At 41.1% G+C, this 27,643-nt stretch overlaps 2 protein-coding genes across 4 annotated transcripts in view; one reads left to right on the forward strand and one right to left on the reverse strand.

Annotated features, from left to right (window-relative positions):
- Positions 1 to 1,471: 1,471 nt before the first annotated feature.
- TOMM34 (translocase of outer mitochondrial membrane 34) lies at positions 1,472 to 18,641 on the forward strand. The gene is made up of 7 exons (XM_051976493.1): positions 1,472 to 1,675; positions 9,286 to 9,385; positions 10,823 to 10,975; positions 13,593 to 13,762; positions 15,909 to 16,056; positions 17,857 to 17,983; positions 18,224 to 18,641. Exons 1-7 carry the CDS (start codon positions 1,549 to 1,551, stop codon positions 18,326 to 18,328), a joined length of 930 nt encoding a protein of 309 aa, XP_051832453.1. The 5' UTR covers positions 1,472 to 1,548; the 3' UTR covers positions 18,329 to 18,641.
- Positions 18,642 to 18,736: 95 nt separating this feature from the next.
- The window catches only part of PABPC1L (poly(A) binding protein cytoplasmic 1 like), a 36,988-nt gene continuing 28,081 nt past the window's right edge, over positions 18,737 to 27,643 (reverse strand). Inside the window, exons 11-14 of one of the 3 annotated variants that reach the window (XM_051976490.1) lie at positions 26,943 to 27,036; positions 21,716 to 21,846; positions 21,150 to 21,224; positions 18,737 to 20,466 (exon numbers count right to left, since the gene is read on the reverse strand). In XM_051976490.1, coding sequence (XP_051832450.1) covers positions 21,156 to 21,224; positions 21,716 to 21,846; positions 26,943 to 27,036 — 294 coding nt within the window. In that variant the 3' untranslated portion in view covers positions 18,737 to 20,466; positions 21,150 to 21,155. Of the gene's footprint in view, positions 21,225 to 21,715; positions 21,847 to 23,140; positions 26,292 to 26,942; positions 27,037 to 27,643 lie in introns of those variants that run through there. The other 2 variants (XM_051976492.1, XM_051976491.1) reach the window with 2 other exon arrangements.

Below are 27,643 nucleotides of genomic sequence, written 5' to 3' on the forward strand. Positions count from 1 at the left end.
ATCCCATTAAGCTAGTAAATGCCAGAGATGTAATTTGAGCCCTTGTATCTCCTAACTCCTGGTCCAAGACTGGGTGAATGAATAAATCATAGGATATAGTTTTAAGAATTTGAAAAACTTAGATCGAGTTGGAATTCGCCTAACCCAATTCTCTTGTTCGATAGATGAAGGCACAAGATCTAGAGAGGTACTCATACTCACACAGGCAATAATATAAGATTTGAATACATGTCCTCAAACTCCAAATGCAGCTCTCTCTTCCCTATAGTACTGCTTCTCACTAATAAATTCCATCTGTTCCATGAAGCTTTTCCCTGTATTCACTCTGAGCTTTAGACTCCTACAGCATTTTACTTATGTCACCCAAGTGATTTATCACTTATCTTTTTTTCTAAGTTTACAAGTTCTTTTTAATCCCTCCCCCCAAGTTGGGTGAGTTCAGTGACCTCTCTAAAGAAATTTTTTCTTTGGTTTCTCCTAGCACAGGGTACTGCACATAAATATAGGAAACATTTCCTGAATAATTGCCCAATTTGTATTTTTATCTAGTGTCATAAGAGGTACTTTTCCCCCCAAGAATTTTATGCCTGTACTTGTGGGACAGTATGGACCACAAAAAGAGACTCTTAGAGTAAGACAAAGCAAAAAGAGATTTATAACCATCTGGTGAGAAAGACATCTCCCCTTTGACAAGATGTTAGTAAAAGAAGTGCAAAGTAAAAACTATAAAACATAAAATTAAATAGCATGAACGAAGAAGCCGGGCTTTTCTCCCATTGTTTGGGGGAGTCCAGGCTTACATTCTAATTGCGGGAATCTATCTCAGAAATAATTTTAAAAATACATTTCCTTTAAAAGAGGTACCTAAATGCTAATTAAGATATAGTTTAAGGCTATATTCCCATGAGAGTGTCTTCACTCAGTTTGTCCCACATATGTATCATTTCACAGAAAAGCAGACTGAGGCTCAGAGAGATGATGGGATTTCCAATAGATCTCACGGATAGCTACAAAGTATGGGAGGCAAGAATTAGTTCCTTGCCTTTCAAATTGAAGTTTTGGGGAGGGAGAGAAGGAGGGAAGGGAGGAACTAATGATCATAAATAAGTACAAGAGAAAGGATTTTAGACCTCAAAAAGCATATATTTATTATGTGAACCTTATCATCCCTAGCCCTGATTAAAGCTCGAGGCCGACCATCAGACCCTGAGGCAACGGAACTCTCGAAAGGCAGCCCTAGCAAGGACCCCCGGACTCTGTGGCTCCCGGGCTGCTGGGGTGCCCGGACGCTGTTATGCGAGGACCTCATTGTAAGGTGGCGCGCCCCCCCACCCTCCTGCAACCCCTTGTGCGCGCTCCTGCCCGCTCGCACCGCATGCGCGCCCCCGTCCCTCTCGCGCGCCCCCCGCCAGCGCCCACCGGAGGTTCGAGGCGTCGGCGTCGCTTCCGGTCCGGAGGTGGGGGGAAGGGGCGGAGTCGGAGCCGGCGCCACAGCAACCGCGGAACGCGGACCCCGGCCTCCAGCCTCTGGTCGGCTCCGGTCCCGGGATGGCGCCCAAGCCCCCCGGCTCCGTCCTCGAGCTCCGCGCCGCCGGCAACGAAAGCTTCCGCAGCGGCCAGTACGCGGAGGCCGCCGAACTCTACGGCCGGGCCCTCGACGCGCTGCAGGAGACAGGTACGAGCAGCCCCGAGGACTCCGAGACACCTCGGTCCCCCAAAGACCCTACCAAGGCCCCAGAAACATTCCCGGGGTCACTTAGGCACTCCCAGAGACCCATTCCCAGGGACCCCAGTCTCACCAGGGCCGCATAGATACCCCTGCGGACCCCAAAGCCTCCTTTAAGTCACATAGATACCCCCGGGGACCCCAGAAACCCGCGCCTTGAAGACCCCAGAAACTCCCTAGGATCACATAGATGCCCTCGGGGACCTCAGAGACTCCCCAGGGTCACATTGACACCCCCCCAGACCTATCAGGGGTCCTGAGACAACTGAGGAGCTCATATTCCCCTCCAGGATCACATGGACATGCGAGCCCAGAGACCCTCGAGGACTCCACCGATCCTCCGAGGATCCAGGAGACACCTCCCCCACTGCAGAACCCAGAGTCCCCTGCAGTATTCCAAAGATCCCTCGAAGGACCTCATAGATCCCACTCCCCCTTGGGACCACAGACACCCCTCACACAGAGAGCCCATAGCCATAGATGCCCCAGGACCCAGCAGACACCCCAAATTCCCTGTTGAGTCTATAAACCACCCCCAGGATCTCAGAGACCTCCCATTCCTCATCTGGAACATAAGGGTTTTGGAAAGATTCACTGAAATGAGGAGAGGGAACAAGCATTTATATAGTGCCTGCTATATGTGCCAGACATGGTGCTAAGCACTTATTCCCATTTTACAGTTGAGAAAACTGAGGCAGACAGGTTAAGTGACTTACTCAGGGTTCCCCCAGCTCGTAAGCATCATAGACCAGATCTGAACACTGTTCTTTGTGACTCCAGGCTCAGCACTCTATCCACTGCACTACTAGTTGAAAGGTACCTTCCAGTTCAAGAGGTATGGTTAATGATTTCAGAGAGCTCCTAAAGCCCCAGATCCCATATTTCCATCTCTTCCACTCTCTCCTCAGTCTCATTAAGGGCCGTTGGGGCTACAGCAGCTCATCAGACATCCCACAGCCCCTGATTTCCTTCTGACCCACAGACTTTACCCCTGAATCCCACCAACTCCACAAACTTCATTCTACCACTCCCCAGGACTCAGCTCCTTAGATTGGTGTCACAGCCTGACCAATCATTATCCTACAGTCGGGACTCCCAAAAGCTCTTAGCTCATGATCCCAACAGCTCTTATGTCCACATAATTTATCCTGCCTATGTTCTAACTCTGTAAATTTGAGTTACATACACCTCAAGCAGCCTCAGAAACCACAACTTACAGGACTCCAAAGACTACATTCACACATTTCTTTTTCCAGTTCCATCAAGTTACATCCTTATAGGCCCAAAGCCACATGGATTATAATTAGCTATGATCCCTAAAAACTACCCTAATTCCAGATTGCCACAGTCCTCACCCAACTCTGACCCCCACAGAACATCTTTACCAGACTAATCTCACAGCCTATCTTTATTATTGCATAATGTCTCTGGCCAAAAGACTCCCAGCCTATCTAAATTACTCCTTTTCCCAAAAATGTCTTCCCTGACCTCAGAGATTGTACCTGTCCCACTAATGACCTCCATCAGTTCTTACAAACCTTGTTCTTTGGGTCTCCACTAATGTCAGAGCTAGAAGCAGTGTTCAAGGTTATCTAGTCCCTTACTATAGCCTTTTCTCATTTCTCTTCTAGTCTATATTTATTTTGGTCTTTGCTTTAACAAGTCTATGGTTTGATTGTACATAGGTACTTTCAAAGCTGATTCCTCAATGAATAATGAGTCATTTCCTGTCTGTTAAAATATAATATAATCATTTTTGTCCATCCTGCCTCCTGAATCCTTTTAGATGAGGAATTTTTCACTTGAATGGACTCAGTAAATCTGCCCTTATCTCTTACCCTTTTGGGGAAAGCCTGCCCTTGTTTATTCTTCTTAAAAATATATCATTAGTTCCATTTGTTATTAACAAATAATTTCCTTCCCCTCCACTTGTTTGAACCTTCCCTTCTGACCACCCCATCCAAATATGCAAAAACACTCACTTAACTAAATTGTCTTACAGCATCTGTGATATTCTATCCTTGTAGTGCACAACCCTGTCTGTAAAAGAGAAAGTATATTTTTTCATGATTTCTGGGACCTTTCTTGATTTTTTTCCCCTCCATTACTCACTTCAACTTCCTTTTAGTGATGTGTTCATTTACATATTTGTACTCATCATGTTTATTATTCTTTTGGTTCAACTTATTTGCTCCCTATCTTTTGATAAAAATCTTCCCACATTTGCCTCAATTTCTCTTCTATAATGTGTAATATTTTCATTGCACAAAATTCCATTACGTACGTCTAAGCATATAACAAAAAAGTAGAAGATAGTTAAAGAGGGCAGACACTAGCAGTTTAGGGGGATCAGTAAGTATGCACATGGTGATCATGCTTGAGGTGTCCATCCTGAAGAAAGAGAAATTCTGTAATGAGGAAGTGCATTCTGGGCATGGAGAATTAGGATAAAAGACTCAATGCTAATTATAAGGAACACAGAGAGGATCACTTTGGCTAGATAATAGAGTGAGTAAAAGGGAGTGATAGAATAAGGAAGCATAGGTTGGGTCCACACACTCAGACAAGGCCCCAACCTATCATTTTATCCACACATTCTCTGACCTTTCTCCACTAACCCTGTCTATTGAGCCTTGGTTTTTGACTTTATTAAACTACACTAGACTTCTTCATCTGTCCTTTTGGCAACCTGGGCTTTTTCAGTTCCCTTCAGTCTTCCCAGCTTCTAGTTTTCTTTCAACTACACGTGTGACTTCACTATGTCTACTGTGAACCTAAGAACCTTCCACTAACTTAAGCGATACCTGAATATCAGGAAGAAGCTGGGACACTGACCTTGTACACAACCAGCCAAAGACAGAGAGAAATTGTGAGCATTAAGTGGTGACACCAGGAAGGGAGCAGGCACACTAATCCTAAAGGATTGCAAGCTGGCCTGGAAATCAAATGCATCCCTTGGGGGTTTATACTAGCTGGAGGCCTTGTACCTTGACAAAGGGAAGGCTAATGGTCTCAGATTCCTACCTGTACCTTCCCTAATGTTAAATAAGAGACCTGTGTTTCATTAACATCTCAGAAGAAACAAACGTAAGCAAGCTATGAGGGGAAACTCCTGAAGATATTTGAGCAGTTTATGAACTACCAAATGGATTAAAGTGTGATAGAGAAAAGGAAGGAAGGGAAGAAGGGAAGGAAGAAAGGAGAGTGGGAAGAAAAGAAGAAGGGAAGAGGGAACAAAAAGGAAGGAGGGAAGAAAGGAAGGAAAGGGGGAAAGGAAGGAAAAGAAGAAAAAAGAAAGGAGAACGGTAGGAAAGTAAGAAGGGAGGGAGGGAAAAAAGGAAGGAAAGAAGAAATGGCCTGGTATCCTGGGGAATTTATCTTGTCAGCTTTGTGGAAATTAGTCTGACCCAGTGCCCAAATATTAAGCCAAGATTTGACAGTTGGACCACACAGTGGGCCCCTGAGCCTTAGAGTTAAGAAGATCTGAGTTCAGATCTAACCTTTCTAGGTATTTGACCCTGGATAAATCATTAATTTCTGTCTATCTCAGTTTCCTCAACTATAAAAATGGCAATAATAACAGCACTTACTTTCCAGAGCTATGGTAAAGATCAAATGAGATAATAAATGTCAAGCACTTAGCACAGTAGCTGGCATATAGTTGACATTTAAATAGATGCTTCCTTCCTTCCCTTACTGTTCATTAGTTGGGGAAGCATTCTATTGACCTTAGTTTTTTCCAGTATAAAATTAGGAGTTTGGACTTTATGCACTTTGGCAATCTGTTGTAAAGACCTTTCCAGTTTGATCTCTAATTTTAAGTTATGGTTATTTTTTCCATTCTTTTCTCATTTGTTATTTTAGTTGTTCAGTCTTTGTTAGTCATGTCTGACACTTTATAACCCTATTTAGGTTTTCTTGGCAGAGATAGTAGAGTGATTTGCCATTCCTTTTTCCAGCTCATTTTACAGATGAGGAAACTGAGGTAAACAGGGTTAAGTGACTTGTGCAGGGTCACAAAGTCAGTAAGTGTCTGAGGCCAGATTTGAACTCAGGAAGAAGTCTTCCAGACTCCAGAGCTGGGCTTTATCACTGGGCCACCCAGCTGCTTCCTCATGTTATTATGCTGATCTTCCTGGCTCCTGTCAGAATAAAGTTCCAGGTACAAGCTGTCCAGCTAATCAAAAGCTTATTAATGTTGTCTTTAGAGCTGGGCTGCCAGGTGGTCCTATGAGCATTCTTGAAGTGGTGAGTGCTCTCAGGAAAAAGCCAAATATTTATCAAGCAGAACATCTCCTTAGCCACTTCTGCCTACTATAGGTCTCCCTGGTACTGTTTTTGACAAAGGACTGGACATATAGTTGAAAAAATTACATTTGAATTCTGGCTCTGCTGTATAACTTTGAGCAAATTGCCACTTTCATGGCCTGCTGTTTCCTCTGACATAATCACCCTGGCCCTGCCTCCTTCACAGAGCGATTCTGGCAGTCAAAAGAGATTATGAACATTATTGTTTTTCATTCTCAAAGAGGACCATGACATCAGGGAGGTGATACAAGTGAATTGGATTTAAATGAGGCAAAAGTCTCCAGCCTCATTTTCTCCTCTAGAGCCATCTAGGTTCAGTGGCAAGATACAGATCTAGGCAAGTGGTGATGGAGATAATGTACATAAAGCACTTTGAAAGCTTTTATGGAATATAATCAACAAACATTAAGCACCTCCTATATTGTAAGAACTATGCTAGGTGCTGGAGATTCAAAAACTTTTATCCCTGTCCTCAAGAGTGTGTACTGTCAATTTCTTAAATTTTCAACTAAGATCCCAGAGCTAGAATCTAAGAGATCTGGGTCCTTGCCCTAGCTCTGACATTGAATAGTTGTATAACCTGACATAACTTACTTCATTTCCAAGGATCTCATTTTCCATCTTTCAAATGGAGGTGATAATTCTTTTTCTTTTTAAATTTTTTTTGTTTTATTTAAAAAAAATTAATAACAGATTTTTATTTTCAAAATACATGGAAAAATAGTTTTCAACATTTCTTTGCAAAAGCTTGTGTTCCAAATTTTTCTCTCCCTTCCCCTTCCCTTCTTCCCCGAGATAGAAAGAATCCAATATAGGTTAATATGTGCAATTCTTCTAAACAGTTATCCACATCTATCATAGAGCACAAGAAAAATCCGATCAAAAAGAGAAAAATGAGGCGGGGAAAAGCAAGCGAGCAAACAAAAAAGTTGAAAATCTATATTGTAACTCACCCCCAGTCTCCATAGTCTCCTCTCTGGGTGCAGGTGGCTCTTTTCTTCACAAGAAATGGCCTGAATCACCTCATTGTTGAAAAAAGCCACATCCATCAGAATTGATCCTCACATAATCTTGTTGTTGTTATGTACAATGTTTTCTCAGTTCTACTCGCTTCACTCAGTATTAATTCATGTATATCTCTCCAGGCCTTTAAGAAATCATCTTGCTGTTCGTTTCTTATAGAACAATAATATTTCATTACATTCATATACCATAACCTATTAAGCCATCCCCCAACTGATGGCGCATTTACTCAGTTTTTAGTTCCTTGCCACTACTTAAAAAGAGCTGTTACAAACATTTTTGTATATGTGGGTTCTTTCCCCTTTTTTATGAGCTCTTTGGGATACAGACCCAGTAGAGACATTGTGGGATCAAAGAGTATGCACAGTTTTATAACCCTTTGGGCATAGTTCCAAATGCTCTCTCGATTGGTTGGATCAGGTCACAACTCCACCAACAATATATTAGTGTCCTAGTTTTCCCGCATTCCCTCCAATATTTATCATTATTTTTTCCTGTCATCTTAGTCAATGTGAGAGGTGTGTAGTGATACCTCAGAAGTATCTTAATTTGAATTTCTCTAATCAATAGTGATTTAGAACCATTTTTTTCATATGACTAGAAATGGCTTTAATTTCTTTGTCTGAAAATTGTTCATATTCTTTGACTGTCAATTGGAAAATGGCTTGTATTCTTATACATTTGATTAATTTTCTATATATTTTGAAAATGAAGTCTTTATCAGAGCCTTTGGATGTAAATTTCTCCCCTCTCCTCCTCCCCACCCCCTCGTTTTCTGCTTCCCTTTTAATCTTGGTTGCAGTGGTTTTGTTTGTGCAAAACTTTTAATTTAATCTAATCAAAATTATCCATTTTGCATTTCATAATGTGGAGAGATGCTAATTCTTACGCTATAGCCTCACAGAATTGAGGATAAAATCAAATCATGGGCATGAAAGTTAAAAGATAAAGTACTCTACAATAGAATGGGGCATCATTGTTATGAATAGAACTTCCTGACTAAAGAGTTGTTATGAAGTTACTTTCTTTGTGTCTGATTCAATGTATGTATCTCCTGAATATGTTAAAAAAAAAATTGGATCCATAGTAAATATGGGCTTCTGAGATTGTAGCTCTTAGAAAGAAGGCCATCCCCAAGATGTACTTTTTCAGCAGTATTTGTTGCCTTTTTCCTAGCTCAATAGCCAGTGAGAAAATGTGCAGTAATAATAAGCTGTAATGATAATTATTTTTCCACTAACTTTCCTTCAGTGTCTTATGGAAAGGACTTTAGATTCTTATCAGTGAAGCGCAAACTCTTAACAGATCCTATCAGCTTGGAAAATTGTAGGCTTAGGGATGAGCTACAAGTGTCTTTATAAAATTCAACAAATACTGATTTTATACCTCCTTTTTGCAAAATACTTTCCCCTGGAGATGCAGAGTCAAAAAGAGGACAAGATTCTTGCCCTCAAGAAACTTATATTCTGCTGTGGCATACTAATATATACACAGATTAGCAGAAGGAAAAAAAAAAAGATGATTTGTGGAGGGAAAAAGTTAACTAACAAGCATCACTAACAGGTGATGGCACCTTAGCTATGTTCTTAAAGAAGCTAAGGATTACAAGAGGAAGAAGAAGTCCATTCTGGGGACAAGATTGTGCTATGTATGGCTGTTTTCTGACTACTAGTATCCCAGAAAGTCAGAGTAAGTTATCAGCTTGAAAAATGAACTTTTTGACCATACCATTCAGGACTTTACTAGCTCAAGAAGGGGTCTTGGTTTGCATTAGACCAAGTTACAGATTTTTGCCATCATTACATTGTTGTAGTGCCGGCAGGATTACAAAATGCTTTCCTCATAATAATCCTGTATGCTAGATAGTACAAGTACCATTTTTCTTTTATGGAAGAATAAACAGCTTAGTAGTTGTGTGATTCATCCAAAATCATATGATTAGTGAGTGGTAGAGATGGGGCCCAAAAGGAGGGCTTTGGATTCTAAGTCCAGTGTTTTTTTATTATACTACCTATACTCTGAAGGGTGTGGAATCGAGTTCATGGATGGCAGAAGATGTGTACATGTATGCAACATGAGAGATTGACTAGCCTGTGGAGCCAACTCACATTCATATTTCTTTTGCCCTGGGCCATGTTCTGAAAAGTCCTGGATGTAGAAGGTTTTGTGTGGGTAGTCTCAGGCTTTTGTTGCTCAGCTTTTTGTATTTCATTTCCCTTTCTTAACAGGTCCGGCCAACCCTGAAGAAGAGAGTGTCCTCTATTCCAACCGAGCAGCTTGCCACTTGAAGGATGGAAACTGTACTCATTGCATTAAAGACTGCTCTGTGTAAGCAGTATCCCTTAAAGTTAAATGCAGTTTTGAATATCTTTTAAGAGGGCCCCCAGGGTGATTCAGACCTGTGGGTGGTGGCCAGAAGTCATTTCCTGTCCTGGGCTAACCCTGCTGAGTATATTGTGACTAATCTCAAGAAACCTTTTCTGCCTAAGTCTGGAATAGGAAAGAGACCTAGAGGTCCTTTTCCTCTTTGTCCTTAGTGGCCAGGTGCTCTACTTTCTGTAACCAACTTGTAAAAAAGCAGGGGTTGAGAGGTTTGAGCTGGATGGGGGATCTTTGGGAAGAGCTGTAGAGGAAAGGAGGAAACTCTAGCCAGAATTGCTAGAACAGCCCCTGTCTTTCTGATTGGGGGATTACTGTGACCTCTAGTTGGAAGCCCCTTGTCCTCAGAAGTTTGGATTGTTCCGAAAAGCCATTTAGGGTAGTGTGGTGAAGAACATGCTGGGCCCAGAGTCTGTTGGCTTGCATTCCTGTTTTTGTTCCACCCCTTAATAGCTGTGTTATCTTCAGCTGATCATTTAGTTACTCTGTACCTAATTTCTTCATTCTTAAAGTTGTGAGACCATAGATAAAAATTGGAGGAAGCTATTCAACCCACTCCCATTTTACAAATGAGTCAACTGACTTATAAAATCAGACAGTAGTAGATTTTAATCTGACTCCTCTGATTGCATTGCCAACATCCTTGCTCCTCTACCAAGCTAATGTCCTGAAATGCTCAATATATCTTCTGTCTCATAGTAATGTTTTGGGGCAGGTGCTTATAAAGCTAAAGTATGATAGAAATGAGATAGTAGACATCTTTATTCATTGCCATATGACATCCTCTGGTGTTTTCCTTAATTTCTTCTTTCTCTTGACCTCCCATCTAGTTAAACCCTATTTTGTCTTTTATTTTAATTAACAGTATGTTGTATTGGATAGAGAGCTGGTCTTGAAACTAGGAAGACTTGGGTAAAGTCATGCCTCTAACAGATTGATCCTGGCAAGGCTATGTCTTTCATTGCAGAGGTTATCTATCTACACTAAGCCAGTGAATTCAGAGATTCTGATCCAGGCCCTTTAAGATTTAAGAAGCACTTGCCTCACCATAGCTCTGTGAGTTAGGTACTATAAACATCATTATCTCCCTTTTACAAAGGAGGAAATTAAAGTTAGGTGAAATGATTTGTACAGCCCTAAAAAGTAAGTGTCAAATCTATTTTGTGATACTACATTAGAAAATTCTGTTTTTGACACCAAACAAGAGAAAGGTAATATGAAGCAGAGGAGTTTTGTTTTTTTTTTTTTCCCAGAATATTCTCCTAATGTTCCATTTTGACTATGTTTTGTCACAGTGGTCCCTGGGTTGAAACAGCCAAAGAGTGATGGGTAGGATGGTGTTCCATTGACTTGGGAGGTCACACACCTTTTTCTTCTCTCTCTTAGTGCATTGTCTTTGGTTCCTTTTGGCATAAAACCCTTGTTAAGGCGGGCAGCGGCTTATGAAGCATTGGAAAAATACCAGCTAGCCTATGTGGATTACAAGACAGTGTTGCAGATAGACTGTACTCTGCCAGCTGCACATGATGGAGTCAACAGGTAAGTCTGCTTTGCTACCTGTTCTATCCATGGAAACCAGGCGTCCAATCAAGTTGGCTAGTATTGAACACTTTCCTTGCTTATCTTCTGGCACAAAACTGCCAGTTTAAGACTAGTTTAGGAAAGGGACAAGGCAGCATTATTTGTAGCTTTTGCTTCTTAAAAATGAACTCAAAAAGTAAAGCAAGGATAGCATCTTTTTCCCAGGTTCACAGACATTTGCATGGTATCTCCATCACAAGGAAACTTCTGTTTGGAGGAAAAGTCTACAATCACATCATCCTTAATGGAGATTAGTGTGACATTATATAGTTCTTTCCAGGTCTATACCCTGAATGTCTTAAGTTGTGCTGAGGCACAAACTAGTCTTCCTAATACATTAGTGCATGAGTTTAACTAAGTTACAACTGCCTGTCCTCACTGCCAGACTTCTCACCACTCTGTTCAACATCTGGTCCCAGCCTACATTTTAGATTTTTCTCTCACTGCTTTTCTTAGAATTCTTTAAACTTTGGCCAAACTGGACCACTTGCTGTCCCTTGTTCACACCCAAGAGCTTCCTGGCCTCTTTCCCTTCTTTCACATGATCCTTGTTCCTAGAATTCCCCACTCTTTTAAAATCCTTTCTGTTATTTGGGGCCCAACTGAATTAACACCCCTTTTGTGAAAATTTCCCAACTAAAAGTAATGCCTACCTATATCATAGAGGGTATATAGTAAGATAGTGACTACCTACCTTCCCACTATGTCCCAGTCTTCTATTCTCCAGGGTAATCATTTCCATTTCCTTTAATTAAGTCTCATGACAAACTTGAGGCACTTCATCATCCTGGTTACTCTCTGCAGAACACACTTCAGCTTACAGTGTCATTCCTAAAATGTGGCAGTCAGAATTCTGTGCTGCACTTCAGATGTGGGCTGACCACATATTGATCCTTTAGTATTTCGTTTTAGAATTTTTCAGTTTTATACAGGATATACATCTAACGCTATAGTTCTATGTTATTTTATAAGCTATAGTTTATAGAATACATTTTTCTTGACTTTTTGGGAAATTGATAAATTTGTCCTTTTACAATTCTGTAGTAGCTCACCTGTACAGACCTTTTCAGAGATCAGTGATGGTAAATAACTCAGTCATCACATCTGCCAGTATTTTGTTTTATTGTTTTTTAAGTACAAGAGAATGTCATTCATCTGAATCAGGTGACTTGAATTCATCAAGAGAAGTTGGGTATTCTCTTTCAATTGCTTCACTTATCTTGGGTTTCAGTTTCCTGTTACTTTCATTTTTGTTCTGTCCTTTTTAGTCCAAAGATCATTTTGCTTGGCAGAGAAAAGATAAGCACCATGAGTTGAGCAGCTTTGCTTTTTCTTCCCTTGATTATTATTGTCTCATCTGTCTTCAGGCATGATCTAATCTCATCTTTGATTTTTCTTCCTCTCTCTCCCAAGACAATATAGTTAAAAAAATCTTTTTGTTATCCTTAGCCTAACTTTGACAGACTTAGATGTTTTTGAGTCGTAGTAGTGTTCATGCCATTCCTTAGGGACCATATTTTGCTTTTATAGACAACCTCTATTCCCTGTCTTCTCTTCCATTTTTTGTACCTGTCTTTAAAAAACTTAGGTTGATTGATAAGACCCCTGTGTATTTGCATCAGCTCTTTAGTGATTCTCCTTTTTATCTTGTCAAAATTGTTTTTCTTTGTGCCTTTAGAATTTCATTCTCTACCTCTCCTGGGAATGCTTACAGAATTTCAGGCAATAGGATCCTTCCTATCTTTTCCCTGAACACTTAGAAATTGAGGATGCATATCAATCGTTCCAGCTTGCCTCTCCTTTTTACTCTCAGATTCAAAGATGGAATTGTTACTTTGCTATGAAGATTCACATTATTTCCACTATAGTAATCAGCCTCTCATTGTTGGGGAGAATCAGATCAGAAGAGAATTCTCTGTTGTTGATCCCTTCACTTTTTAAATGCTGAAATTATCACTAAAACAAATCAAGAAATTACCAGTCTCTCCAATTTTGCAAGAGAGAAAGCATCTGCAGATGTCTGAATAATATGAAGTCTCTCATTACTTACTATGTTATGGCTCATCAGCAATGTGATCTGTTTCTTGAATTCTTCATCAATTTTTTTTTCTAGATGCTCTAACATATTCTGCTGACTATTATCACTTTTCTTTCTGCTCCTTTTGATCATCTGAATATTCTTTACCATGCTTCCCCCGTCTGGTTCATATGTCTTGCAAGTATAGATTTTTTAAAACAAAATATTATATTTATAATGCCTTTTCCCCTCACTCCTTCCCCTTTCAGAGCCATATTTCAGGTGTGGATATTTTCCTACTAGAGTTCAGTGATACCCATTAGGTCAAATTTGTCTCTTTACTCTGTAGTGTACCTTGCAGGTTATCCAGATGCTCCACATTTGTATATAGACATCTAAAATCAAGAATTTTTATTATTGGCTCCTCCTCGCATTTTAGTCTTTGGTGAGCACTGACAGAGATGTTAACTGTGCCTTATGCCCTGCATACTGGATGATGAAAATGTTTGAGTAGCTCAGCTAGAAAACCTCTTTCTACTACCTTGTCCTTTGTTGTAGGATGACCAAAGCTCTCATGGACACAGATGGGCTTGAGTGGCGTCTTAAGCTGCCTCCCATCCCCTCAGTGCCAGTTGCAGCTCAAAAGAGGTGGGAAGCAGCTCCAGGGGGTGACCATGAGAAGGCAGCCAAAAGCAAACTCAAAGAAGCCGACACCTTAAAGAACAAAGGTGAGCCTCATCCCATCTTTTCCCTATGGATAGTGGTTTAAAATAAGTCATACATGAATCATAGTGCATTTAATTATCATAAACCAAGGAAAATACATCTTTCTTTTTCTCTCTTTTAAAATTTGTTTTTATTAAAACTTTTTATTTTCAAAACACATGCATGGATAATTTTTTAACATTGACCCTTGCATAGCCTTGTGTTCCAAATTTTCCCCTCATTCTCCTTACTCCCTCCTTTAAATGGCAAACAATCCAATATATGTTATACATGTTAAAATATATGTTAAATCAAATATATGCAAACATATTTATACAATTATCTTGCACAAAAAAAAATCAGATCAAAAAGGAAAGAAAATGAATAAGAAAACAAAGCAAGCAAACAACAACAGAAAGAGTGAGAATGTTGTATTGTGATCCACACTCAGTTCCCACAGTCCTCTCTCTGGATATAGATGGTTCTCTTCATCACAAGATGAAAATACATCTTTCTTACTAGCTTTCAGCACCCCAGATACTATAAATACAAGTCTAGAAGAGATTAGGGCCAGAGTCCTCCTGGACTGGTACAGCCAAAGACAAGAAAGAAAATGCCACTTTTAACCCCCTTGTATGTTTTCCACCTTGAGGACTTATGTTTCTATGTGTTTTTATATGTATTATCTCATTTTATTTTCATAAAAACACTATAAACTTGGCAGGTTAGGAAATATAAATTCCCAATATAATGGTGAAGAAACCCACCAAGAAAGGTCCACTGACTTGCTCAAGAATCCCTCAACAGGACAGTGGCAGAGCTTACAGGTTAATCTGGTCCTACTACCGGAGTGGGGATGAAACAGAAACAGCTTCACATAATATCAGTTCTTCCTTCTTGGTACAGATGAGCAAGGATCTTGAGTTTCAGAGACAGTGGGAGATTGCTCAGTGCCCTGGGTTTCTGTCTGTTGTCTCCCTCTTCTTTTTTTCCTAAAAGCAGAGATGAAAGGCTTTTCTGTATTGGGCATCTGTCATCCTTTTTAATAACAATGCTTCCTGACTGATAGAAAAGGATGTAACAAACATCAAATAAAATGGGCATTTTCATTGACGTCGAACAGAAAAAGAGAGTTGTTACATGGAACTGCAGGGCTCTGGTGGGAACACTTAACCTCCTTAGGGGTATAAGTTCAGACTGTCTTTGAGAGTTACTTTGCTTGTCTATCTTTTCTGGCCTTCTCTACATTTTAAAAAAGGTGCTGTAATGACCCTCTTTTTTCCCACTTATCTCCACCCTAACCCTCCCATTGGGAGGGTTAGGGTGGAGCCTTTGTAACATATGCCTGGTCTAGCAAAAAAAATCCCCCTGTGGACTGTGTCTGTCTTGTGCATCTGGAAATCATCTTCTTGGGAGGGTTAGGGTGGAGCCTTTGTAACATATGCCTGGTCTAGCAAAAAAAATCCCCCTGTGGACTGTGTCTGTCTTGTGCATCTGGAAATCATCTTCTCTGTGCCAAGAGGTGAGTAGCTTGATTCATCCTCAGTTGTCTAGTCTCATAGTTGAGCATTGCTTTAGTAAACATTTTCAAGTCATTCGAAGTATTTTGTTTTTATAATGATGTTATATGAATTTTTCTTTTTCTGCTTACTTTGCTCTGCATCAATTCATACCAATCTCTCCATGTTTCACAAAAACTATCCTATTTCAATCTATCTTATGATGTAAAAATATTCCATTACAGCCATACATCATAATTTACTTAGCTATTCCCCAATAGTGGGGTGTCCTCTTAATTCCCAGTTCTTGATAGTATAATTTTCAAAACATTTTCATGACCATTATTTCATTTCAGCTTTACAACACTGCGGTGAGATAGGTGAGGCAATGGTCATAACTCTAGTTTGAAAGATAAGGAACTAAGGCTCAAGATGAACAACGGTTTGTATAAGATCACATGATTGTTAGGCACAGAACCAGGACTAGAGCTCCAGATAAAACCTATCAGTCTGAATAGAAGCCAAATTTTTTCTTGCCAAATCCACGTCTACATGACTTGTTAAGAAGTGGCATTTTTCTGTCTATATCTTTAAACCTCTTTTTTCCTTTCTAAGAGATGTCATTTTAGGGGTTCAACTTATATTAGGTATGCTGATGCTCTTTTTCTAGTGCCTACTGTTGGAGACAAAGAACGAGCCCGGGCCCTAAAGGAAGAAGGCAATGAGCTGGTGAAAAAAGGGAAACATAAGGAGGCTGCAGAGAAGTACAGTGAGAGTCTTATGTTCAATAGCATGGAATCTGCAACCTATACTAACAGGTACCTGGAATGGGTAGGGTCAGGACTAACTTTATTCAACACTGGAGGCTTCTTAAGTGCTTTGAAGTGGTGAGGGCTCACTATGTCTCCTTCCTATTAGAATACTTGATTCATTCTTTCTCTGCCCTCAGAACAGTGTAAATTGGGTCTTCTGTTAGGAAAGGCAGAGACCCAGTAGGAATATCTACCAAGGGAATACTTTAAATCCTTGATTGAATTTAAGAGAAGGGCACTCATACACATACATACATCCATTTTGAGAATAATAATCTGATTTGTTATGCCATTGTTACAAAGGGCTTGACATTTTCTCATGTGATCCCCACAAAAAACCTCTGAGATAGATCCCAAATTCAAACTTGGGACTCCCAATCCCATGTTCTTTCCATGAGTAGAACAAATATTCAGGTTTCCATGAAAATAATAGCTGTTTCTACTTTTGTAGTACTTTAATGTTTACAATGGATTTCCTTGATAATGTCTCTTCCTTTGTAAGTGAGGAAACTGAGACCCATAGAGGATGGACTGCTAATGTTATGTAGCTAGTCATACATTTGGCAGAGCTGAGATTGAGCTGATAGGATCATTGAATCTGAAGTCAGAAGAACTGGGTTCTCATACTAGCTCTGCTATTGAGTCGCTGTATTATGTTGGTCAGGTCCAGTCCCTTCTCTCTATTTTCAACTCTGTCGATAAAGGGGATTAGGCTACGTGACTTCTGAAGTCACTGAGCCTATCAGTCAAACTCCAGCACTCTATTTTACCTTATTTGCTTCTCAGCCTGCAATTTTCTTAACAAACCCTAATCCTTACATCCCCTTGTGCTCTCTGTACCAGATGCTAGTATTGTTGAAAGGATGAAAATTATTGAAAACCTGGGGGGGGGATGGGGCGGGAAGAAGGAGGTTCATTTTCATTGGCCACATAGGAAGCTCATGGTCTTAGCTTCAATTCCAAAAATTTTTTATCAAGTACCTCCCCTGTAGTATGCTTAGAAGTGAGTTCTGTGAAGATTGATAAATTGTGTTTGCCCTAAGAGATCTCACAGTCTAGTGGAGAGAATGAAACAGTGAGAATACATGCATAGGATAGACCCAGAGAGAAAATCCCTTCTGCTGTGGGATGTTATGTGTGCTCTCCCTGTATGCACTCATGTGTGGAGTGAGGAAGAGAAGGTCAAGGGGACTTTTCTAGCTTAGAAGATAAGGCCATTAGCCATTTCTTTCCCTAAAGTCTCTCTAGGTCTGAGGGCTTAGAAGGGATTGTGACAGGAGAATTCTTTCTGTGAGCAGGAACCTAGAGTTGTATTTCTTCTTCACCCTTGTAACAGTACAGTACAGTAGTGAGAAAGCAAGCTTAAGGCAGGAAAGCTTGATTGCTATCTATATAGTCTAGGTAACTTTCTTCTCTGAGTCTGTTTCCTCACTTGTAAAATAAGCTCTTAATTAGCAAGTATTTATTAAACTTCTACTATGTACCAGTCACTGAGCTAACCACTGGGAATGTAATTCCAACTCTGGCAAAAGTCCCCAAGGTCCTACTAGCTCTATTTCAGGAAATCCTGACTTGCAAAGCCAAGTCTTGAACAACTATAGTGAATCCAGAGAGAAAGGGAAGTCCAGATTCTTCTTGATCATATCACTAGCAACTTCTGGTTCCATAGTAGCTTCTGAACTCTTTGAATGGGACTCATCCCCTAAGTCCATTTTCTGGGACATCATGCTGCTTTCCAGGGGTATGCCCCCTGGGCCTGGGGCTCAGCTTCCTTCTCTTTTCTCATACTCATTTGTCTGCCTTCAGAGCCCTCTGCTATTTGTCACTGAAGAAATACAAAGAGGCTGTAAAGGACTGCACCGAGGCTCTCAAATTAGACTCAAAGAACGTCAAGGCATTTTACAGGCGTGCCCAGGCATTCAAAGAACTCAAGGTAAGTGGGAGCCCCTTCCACACCCTGACCAGGGCTCTATCAAGCCCAGGGGTTGCCCCTGCTACTGACCCAATTCCCAAGGCTGGCCCACCTGGCCCAGCTGGCCCAGCTGGGAGGTGCCTGCATCTTCTTGCCCCTTCTCAGCCCCTGTAGCAGGTGTGCCAGGTAAGTACTGACTGCAGGCCCTAGCCTCCTGCTTTCCATTTTCCCTTATCCTCGCCCCCCACCCCCATCCCCCAGGACTATCAATCCAGCCTTGAAGACGTCAACAGCCTCCTGAGTATTGAGCCAGAGAACAGCGCCGCCGCCAAGCTGAGGCAGGAAGTCAACCGGAGCTTAAAATAAATAAAGTCCAGGAAGGGGCAGCAAACCTGCCTGATTTCACTCGGAGAAGCTAAGGGCCTCTTTGTCTGCTCCAGGGCTGAGAGAAAGAGAGAGCGAGTGAGCCCTTTGACTCAGGCCAAATAAGGCCCCAGGCCCAGCACCCCAGCTTCTCTCCTTGCACCCATCTACACTCGGCTTTCTCCTCCTTCAGAATCTTTGCTCACGCCAGATCAGCCCAGCTTAGGGAGCCTGGCCTCCCCTTTTTGGCTTGCAAGGATTCCATCCTCTGTGCTACTCTTTCCTAATGGTAAACTCAGTCTTCTTTACCCACTAAGCACGTCCCAACTCTAGTTCCTGGCGCCAGACAGCTCAATCCATGTTAAATGGGTTCAGGTATCAGTACACAAACCAGGCCCCCAGCCCTGCCTACCTAGTGTTGCTTGTGGCACAGTACAGAGCATTCCTCCAGATCTTTTGGGGCCCAGGTTATGTGGCAGCCTCATTGTGGATGGAACCTTAGGCAGTCTTTGGTCACAATTTGTGTCCCTGTGCAGCCAGCGCTTGCATCGGACTGTTATTTTAGGTACTGGTTTGACTACGTGACCCCTCCTAAACCTTTGTATCTTGTTTCAAATTGCTTAAGTGTCTGCATGGCAGCAGCCACATTCCCTGCTTCCTAGGACTGGAGCCACCAACCCTAGTTTGGAAGTTGGCTTGTTGCATGTTTTGAGTGGGGGAAGCCATCTCAGCTCTAGTTTAAGAAGTGGCAGCTTTAGGGCACCTTTCAAAGAGTCCTCCTTCCTCTGTCCCTTTTGGAGTGATTCTGAATGGCGGCCTGGTTTCGGTCCCCCCATATTTAAGCCACTGCATAAAAAGTACGTCTTCTATTGGACTTCAGTCGTACCTTCATTTAAAAAGGGACCATGAGACCTTGTTTAGACACTACCTCTTGTAGTGCAGGCCAGGGTCTTTTATAATACCTTTGCCACATAATGGGGCTGTTCCTTCTTCCCCTCCCCAACAAGGAAAAGGATTTCACTTTGGAGGTAGAAGGTAATTTTGCCTGGTCATGGTAGTATAAGCCAGGCTTGGGTGTGTCTCCTTCCACATTAGCACCGATTCTGTTTGGGGACATAAATGATGACTTATTCTAGCAGCTGCTGTCAAGTGTGCATAGGCTCAATGCAACTTCTTCCATTACTGGAAGATTAACAAAACACTTAAGTGGCTACTATGTGTCAGACACTAGGGTTAATGAAATTCCTTAAGACAGGCACATGTAAGTGTATACAAAACAAATTCTAAGCTTGTTTGGGAAAGAGGGGCACTAGCAATTGTGAAATCAGAAAAGGTTTCTCACATATGGAAATCACTGAGCTCATTCCTGAAATGAAGGATGAAGGCCCACAGAGCGTAGCTGGAGTACTGATTGGTCAAATAAGAAAACATCGATTTTTATTCACTTAAGTGATCAGACTAGGTTTAGGGTATTTGAGGAACAGTGAGCCTGTAAATTACCCTGATGGCCTCAGCTCTGTCTCAATCCTGTAGCTCACAAAGGCCAAGCTAATTTTTTTTTGGAGAGGGAAATGCCACAGCTCTACATGACTTGACGACAAGGACACAGAACCCTTCCTGATATCAATAATGCCCAACCTCTCTAAATGTTTGTTTATGAATGGGACCATGGTCAAGACAGATTATTATAAGAGAAAAGCCACAAAATTAAATAGTAGGGGAGGAGAGCATGAGCACAGGTAATCTTACAGCAGCATAGGTTCTGAATTCCAGAAACAAATTCTCTATATTCTCCCTCATGTATCCTATATCCGTGTTGGTAATTTTTATCATCTTGGGTTCTGAGAACGAAGGTACCCTTCTGCTTCCCAGGATTCCCTTTTATCCCTAGGCTTTACTTAGGTGTGCTCATATTCATGCTCAGCTTGTACACAAATAGCCCCAAGATGATTCAAGAGTCTGTGAAACTCTTTAATGCACACAAAAAAGCAAAGGATGCTTGATCAGCTTGTTGACTGGCTTGCTCTGTCCACTTATCATATTGTGCAGGTACACAGACAAGTAAATAAGTTATAGTTCAGAGTGTCTCAGAGAACTGTAAAGGCTGGGGTCTCTTCAGAACCATGAGATTTCAGAGTTTACTGGGAAGAAAAAGAGTGTACAGTGATGATAAATATAAAATACTCTGGGATCCAGTAAAGTTCCAGTTATTAGAAATCATTTCTTGAGCAAAAAGTACAAAGTGTCTCTCCCAAGAACAGTATAAACTTTCAAAGGACCGTGGGGCTGTGCTTATTTGAGGGACGTAAGGTATGAAGTAGCCAAGACTCAAAAGCCCAAAACTTCTGGGCAGGAAAAAGACCCACAACCTATATGAAAATAATATGATCCAAGTCAGATAATTCACTTTCCTCCAAAGGTGGGTTCTACAGAAACAAGACCAGATAGGCTTTCACTAAATACCTAGGTGATAGAGCCAGTCCTTGCAGTACATATACAGGTTTTTTGGCCCTCAGAGGCTAGTTCAGCAAAATGGGGTCTGGTATATTATTCCAAGCTGGAAAGTACTCGGGACAGGCTCAGAGACAAGACTGTCTTTGAAGGACCAACCTGGTTACAAACAGTCCCTTTACCAGAGGATACGTATGTGAAATCTAACGGCCATGGTAGTCATTTGGAGTCTCTTCCTAAGTTTGAGAGTAAGGTCATAAAACTTGCAGTGCTAACAATTGAAGCTACAGGGATGGACAAACTGTACACGCCACCCAGACCCACACATTTTGGGTTCCATCTCTGGCCACTGTATGTTTTGGCCTAGACTCACAGGGCCTCAGTGTACATATGTCTTGGGCAGCTCCATAACTTCTTGTGCTTGGAGTGCAGCTACTGCTTCTTCAATCTAAAGGGAAATTTAAGGGAGAGGAAATTTAAGATTACTCAGGTTTGGCCTACCTCAATCCTTTATTAGGAAAGATGCTGCTACCCTCCCCCTGCCTTTGGCTAACCCCTTAGGACAGGTTTCCATGGCATGTTTTAATCATATACTTTAGGCATCTGGTGGTGCATTGGGCCTGGAGTCAGACCTGGATCTAAATACAGACTCGGATACTAGCTATGGAGTCCCAGGGGAATTAGTTTACTCAACTGCAAACTGAGATAACCACCCAACCCACAGAATTGTTTTTGTGAGGATTTGTAAATCTAGCACATAGTAGATGCTATATGTTTATTTCCCTCCCTATTACAAAGAGGCCTGAGTGCTAACCTGAGGGCCCCTAAAATCCTTGAACAAGACTCCTTCCCAATAGCACCAGGCATCACTTCGAGCACAACATACTGGTTCACACACAAGATGGTCATGGGCACCCACTCAGAAACCCAAATACCAACCTTGGAATGGAGCGATTCTGGAGATTCCAGCATCAGCAGCAGCTCTGAATTGTCAATTTCCAGCAGCATGCCAGTGATCTTGCCAGCCAGCTGAGCATGTACCCCATAAATGAGTGGATAGAGTCTGTCACCTGCTCAAAACAGCAGGGGGAATAATACATAGACCTGGACTGGCTGATATCCCAATGCAAGTTACACAACCATCAGCCCCGTCTCCCTTTGTTCATGTGTAAAATGGGAACAGTAGTACCATCTCAAAAAATACTATGTAAAACTTAGTGCATAAGAATCAGCTATTATTCCCATTCCCTTCCCCAATCCCATAGTCTTTTTTTTTTTTTAATGGAGCCAGGTTAGAACTGAAGCTTGTGATCTTCAGCTGAGAAGGATTGGGGGAAGGAGGGAGGTACACTTTGGAACTTTCACCACAACAGTCTCTAAAGTAGTTACTGAGGACTTCCAGCATCAGTCTGTGTGCATCCAAGAAGGCAGTCTAAGATGGAAGAAATTAACTTGACCTAAACAGGGTACTGACTGAAAAAATTGCAAACATAACTAAGGCATCAACTCTCAATAATCACTTTTAGACATTTAAACTCAATTTAAAACAGCCACTGCAATAAGGAAGCTAAGTGTTCAGAAACTTTAGTTTGAAGACACTTGATTTCCAAACACAGCTACAGGACATGGGATTAGACTGCAAACTTTTTTGAAAAACATTAGAAGAGGAAGCTAGCAGATGAATAGAAGCAGAAAATTTGCAAAAGTGAAAAAATATGTTTACAGAAAGCTTGGCTTGTCCTAGTCCAGGCTAAAAAAACTGAATAAAACAAGTGGATGTGAAATATCTGCCAATATTAGTAAAATCATAATTGACAAAAATGAAAGCACAACCACCTTAGGACCTGAAAGAGCAACTAAAAGCTGGAAGGAATGTAGAATTTCACTTGAGAGATGAAAATTGTATACACCAATTGGTTTGAGTCAGCTTCAGAGGAAACGATTTCCTACAGTGTAGATCATAGAATTCTGTCACCAGAAAGCAAATCAGTATCCATACCAGGATATAAGCTTGTTAACTCATTCATTCTCCCAGGATAATAGTTGATAAAAAGGAGGTGGGAACAAGCAAGCTTTTGCAGAAGTCTATTCAACAGAAGTCAAGCAGTTAATTGTGAAGTGTAAAGATTACGTAATATGGCTGTGTCTTATTTGGCAGAACAAAGCACAGTTCTCCTTAAGCATTGTAACCTCTTTGACAAGCTCATACAAGAATCATTGAGTCTTGAGTACATAAAGGAACTTCAGAGGCCATCTAACATGAAAATGTCAACTTTTAAATATAGATAGCTATTTTCCCAAATACATGTAAAGATAATTTTCAACATTCACTTTTGCTAAAATTTGTGTTTCAGATTTTTCTCCCTTCCCATCTCCCATCTCCCCTAGACAGCAATCAAATGTAGGTTAAACATGTGCAATTCTTCTAAACATTTACATATTTGTCATGCTATACAAGCAAAAATACATCAGAAGGTGGGGGAGAAGGTAAAAATACTGTACTTTGATCCACATTCAGTCTCCATGGTTTTCTCTGGATATGGATGGCTCTTTCCATTAGAAGTCAATTGGAATTGATACCTCATTGTTAACAAGAGCCAAGTCTAAGGTGCCAACTTTTTTGACTCTAGCTACTTAATAAGTCTTGAGTCCACTATCATCTACCTCCCTTATATTCAATAAAAATAGCAGTGGCTCAGTAATATCTGCCATTTTTTTCAGGCTATCCCTCTTCTTCCCAGTATATATAGTTTATGTGTGGTAGCTAGGTAATTCAAGCAGGTCTTGGAATCAATAAGAAAGACCCAAGTTCAAATCCTGCCTCAAATATACCTGGTTGAATAATGCTATTGCTCAGTCTCTGTTTCCCCATTTTACAAATGGGGATAAGTTGCTATTTTACATAACTCATTTGGTCCAATAACTAACACATGAAAAAGACTTTGCAAACCAAATTTGAAGTGCCATATAAATGTCAGGTGCTGTTATTCATCTAATACTTGTTATTTGAACTAATCCAGGGCAGCTAGACATTCTCTTACTATCTGCTTATTTGGGGTTTCAAGTTCCTTTAGCTTTGTTTTGAGGCCAAAGATCTCTGTACTTAGAAAACAAAAGGAAAAAAGAAAGGGATTGACCCTATTTTCTATGTTGTCAGTTATCCCAAGTGTATATTTTCTCCAATATAAGCTTTAAAAAATCTTTTATCCTTAGTTTTCTTCAACAGCCTCAGCTCATTCCAAGCTAAGCATTCTTGACACTGGTGGAGCCACACCATGGTATCTTCTACTATACGTTGTTGCTTCCATTATCTTTGGTGCATGCTTTTAAATATTTTGATTTGGTTGATGTGTATCTTTCCCTGTCTGTCCACTTTTAATAGTTCTTTCCCTTCTAATGTTCATTCCTGATAGCACTCCATTGCTTTCTAAGCTGTCTTTCCCTTTGGAATTTTGGGCCTGGGAGTTAACCAACCAGGATTTATGTCAAGACTATCTGGCTTTCTACTTCTGCTAAAAGGAATTTTCCCTGAAGCCTTCCATTGCTGTGGCTACAGTATACAATTCTACACTCAACTCATATTTTAGAGTCTATGACCTACAAGTGAAAATAACTAAAGCTGTGAATAGCAAATGAGAGAACCAGGAGATACATGCTTGTGAAAAGTGTGCACTATTATTCGGATGTGCTATGTCAAGTCCAAAGGAAAAAAGTATTTTTCTATAGATGGCAAGGTTCTTCAGATACTCATTTTTGGATAGCATTGAGCTAGTTACACTGGACTCAAGAATACCAGTGATTTTGTAGCGAAATTCACAGTTATGCAAGAGAATGGTCTAACTATGCATTGGAAAAAGCAAATAGATTTTTAAATACAATCCCACTGCCCAGATTATGACATGCATTTAGATGGGTGGCCAATGAGCTAATCATAGATCTTAGGTCCCCTTTATGGATAGTGATCTGGGCTTAAAGTTCAATAAATGGGAGAAATTGGGCCAGATCACATTAGCATTTTCCATGATTCCAAGCTACTCACTGCTGCAGAAGCTCATCTTTATAATAGTAATAAGTTGTCTCCTAGTAATGCCATAAAACAATCATGGAATGCCACGATCTCAAAAGCATCAAAATTACAAGTGACCTGAAATGTAATAGAAAAGCACATGGTGGTGACAGAGGGATAGCATATTACCAACGGTGACAAGTTTGAATAGTAGTGGAAAGGACCAAGGAAGATAAAGTGAGCCAGTTGTGTAGTAACAATGAGATTGGAACAGCCGTACTATTGTTATCCCTGAACTATTGGGACCAGAGAGGGTAAGGTCCGGATTCTTCAGGAAGCTCCAGGGGAAAAGCAAGATGGGGAAGAAGGTGTAGTCAGGTTACAGCCTGCTCCAGTGGAGGGAATACCTGTTCATGAGGTCATGGATTCATTGAACTGATAATTAACATTTCTAGAACTTTTTTTTTAAGGTGGATAAAGGCATCTTCCTCGACAACCTTGTAGAGTTTTTTTTTTTTTTTTTTTGGTCTGATCCTGTGATTTCATCACTAATGCAGGGAAGGAGCTTCCCTAACTACCGATGACCAATTGCTATGCATCTTAGACTTACGTGTCCAGAGGTCCCAACAGGTCAGAGTAACTCGGCCCAAGTAACCCAGACAATGTATGAGTTTGGGGGATATGAGCCCAAGGCAGCTCTCCAGCCATTGTGCCATACTTGCTCCTCTGTATTGAGTTAATCCCACTTTATACATGTGAGAACAGATGAAAATACATGCCTAGTTACTTTGGCTAATAAGTGTCTAAAACAGGACTCCTGGTTGGATGTTCTGAGGACCAGATCAGCACTTTTCCCACTGTATGATATGACCTATGATCCTAGAGGAGACAGGGTTGTCCTCACAAACCCAAAGGGAGTCTCTAGGGGAAAGCTAAGGAAGTTCCCATCCACTCCCGAATCCATCGGGATAGAGGCAAAACACTTTAAAGAGAAGGGAAGGACAAAAATGAAGGCCTTTAGTGATCAACAAGAAAAAGTTCCCATTTCCATAGTACTTTCCTCACATCAGTCCTAAGAGGAAAGCAGTATCCAGTCATTCAGTCAATAAACATTTATTAAGCATGTACTGTGTGCCAGACACCACACTAAGTGCTGAGAATACAAGAAAAAGCCAGACAATCCCTGCCCTCGGGGAGCTCACAATCTGCTAAGGGAATGGGGATAACAAGCAAATATGTACAAAGGATATATAAGATAAGCAGGAGATAACAGAGGGAAGGTACTAGAATGAAGGAAGCCTGGGAGAGACTCCTTATAGAAGGTGAAATCTTAGTTGTGGCTGAAGGGAAGCCAGGAGGTGGAGACGAGGAGGGAGAACATTCCAGGCATGGGGGACAGCCAGAGAAAACGCCCAGAGCCAACAGTTGGAGTGTTTCGTTGGTGGAACAGCAAGGAGGTCAGCATCACAGGATTCAAGATTACCAGTCGGGGAGCAAGGTGTAAGAAGACTGAAGGAGAGAAGGGAGTAGGACGGGAAGGAGAAAGGTTATAAAGGACTTTGCCAAAGAAAGGAGTTTTCTTTTTGATCCTAGAGTCTCTGAAGGATTGGGAGGTGAGATGACATGGTCAGACCTGAGTTTTAGGAAAATCACTTTGCCAGCTGAATGGAGGAGAAACTGGATTAGGGAGAGAATTGGAACAGCCAGACCAAACAGCTTAAATGATATCCCCCCATTACAAATGAAAAAACAGATGATCCACCTAGGATCACAATGCCCAGTGTTCTTTCCATCACACCAAATTGCCTCTAAAGCAGCTAAGATTGTGACAGGGTGCAAGGAAAACCATTTACTGCTGGTCAAAATGCAAGCAGAATATGGGAGGTATGGGACATTGAGCTAGAAGGGCCTCTAGAAATAATATTCGACTGCCTTGTTTTATAGTGGAGGCATCAGGGTGTGGAGAAAAAACCTACCCAAAGTTACCCAACCCAGGTAATAAGTAGCAAAGTTGGGATCCAAATCCAAGCATTTGGTTCCCAAGTCCCCTGGTACTAACTGGAATCCAGGAGCTAAAGGTTTTTACACCAATATCAAGGCAAGTTTCCCACTCAGGCCCAAACTGCCCCCAATACTACCAGGCAAGAGCTGTACACATACCAAGCATTTGCTTCTGTTCCTGAGGTGGGGCTGAGGCCAACATAGAAGCGGTTAAAGGCTCCTGCCCTTGGATGTGCACAGCTCTCTCCATTACCTGGGGAGAATGAGGGGAGGAGAGAGAGAAAAAAAGCTCAGACAGACACATCAATAACTGCAGACAACAACAGAACTACCTGCCTACAAAGCCTTGTCTACTATCAGGAATAAGGAATAAAGCTCAGTGTGTGTAATATGAAATGACTCATGAAAGCTTTAGAAAGTATTTCATATTGTGACCTCATTTTAAGAAAAAAGAAAAGGGCTTATTAAAGTAGAAAATATACTATATAACTATAAAGGCTGCATGGGGTTGAGAAAAGAGGTTCTACACCTAGACCTCTAACATTATTTGACTTTGAGTAAATCTATTGAATTTTACAGCTTCAATTTCTTCATAAGAAAAGTGAGATGAGACTTACAAATTCACTCAACCCAAGAACCATGATCTCCCCCCACCCCCGGAGGCAAGTGGGGTGAAGTGACTTGCCCAGGGTCACATAGCTAAGAAGTGTTAAGTGTCTAAGCTCATATTTTAACTAGGGTCCTCCTGACTTCAGGGCTGGTGCTCTTTCCACTGTGCCACCTAGCTGTCCCCCTGAAATTTTTTTTTAAGAGTTAAGAACCTCTGTTGTAAAGGGTCCTCCTCAGATCTAACATTTATA

The sequence above is a fragment of the Antechinus flavipes genome, chromosome 2 (genome assembly GCF_016432865.1).
Source record: "Antechinus flavipes isolate AdamAnt ecotype Samford, QLD, Australia chromosome 2, AdamAnt_v2, whole genome shotgun sequence".
Lineage (NCBI taxonomy): Eukaryota > Metazoa > Chordata > Mammalia > Dasyuromorphia > Dasyuridae > Antechinus > Antechinus flavipes.

What these genes read in the sequence shown, in the direction of transcription:
- TOMM34 (XM_051976493.1), top strand. Translation starts at nt 1,549, where the DNA reads ATGGCGCCCAAGCCCCCCGGCTCCGTCCTCGAGCTCCGCGCCGCCGGC. An exon ending in CGACGCGCTGCAGGAGACAG is followed by an intron (nt 1,676 to 9,285) that starts GTACGAGCAGCC and finishes CTTTCTTAACAG; the next exon opens with GTCCGGCCAACCCTGAAGAA. An exon ending in AGGCATTCAAAGAACTCAAG is followed by an intron (nt 17,984 to 18,223) that starts GTAAGTGGGAGC and finishes CCCATCCCCCAG; the next exon opens with GACTATCAATCCAGCCTTGA.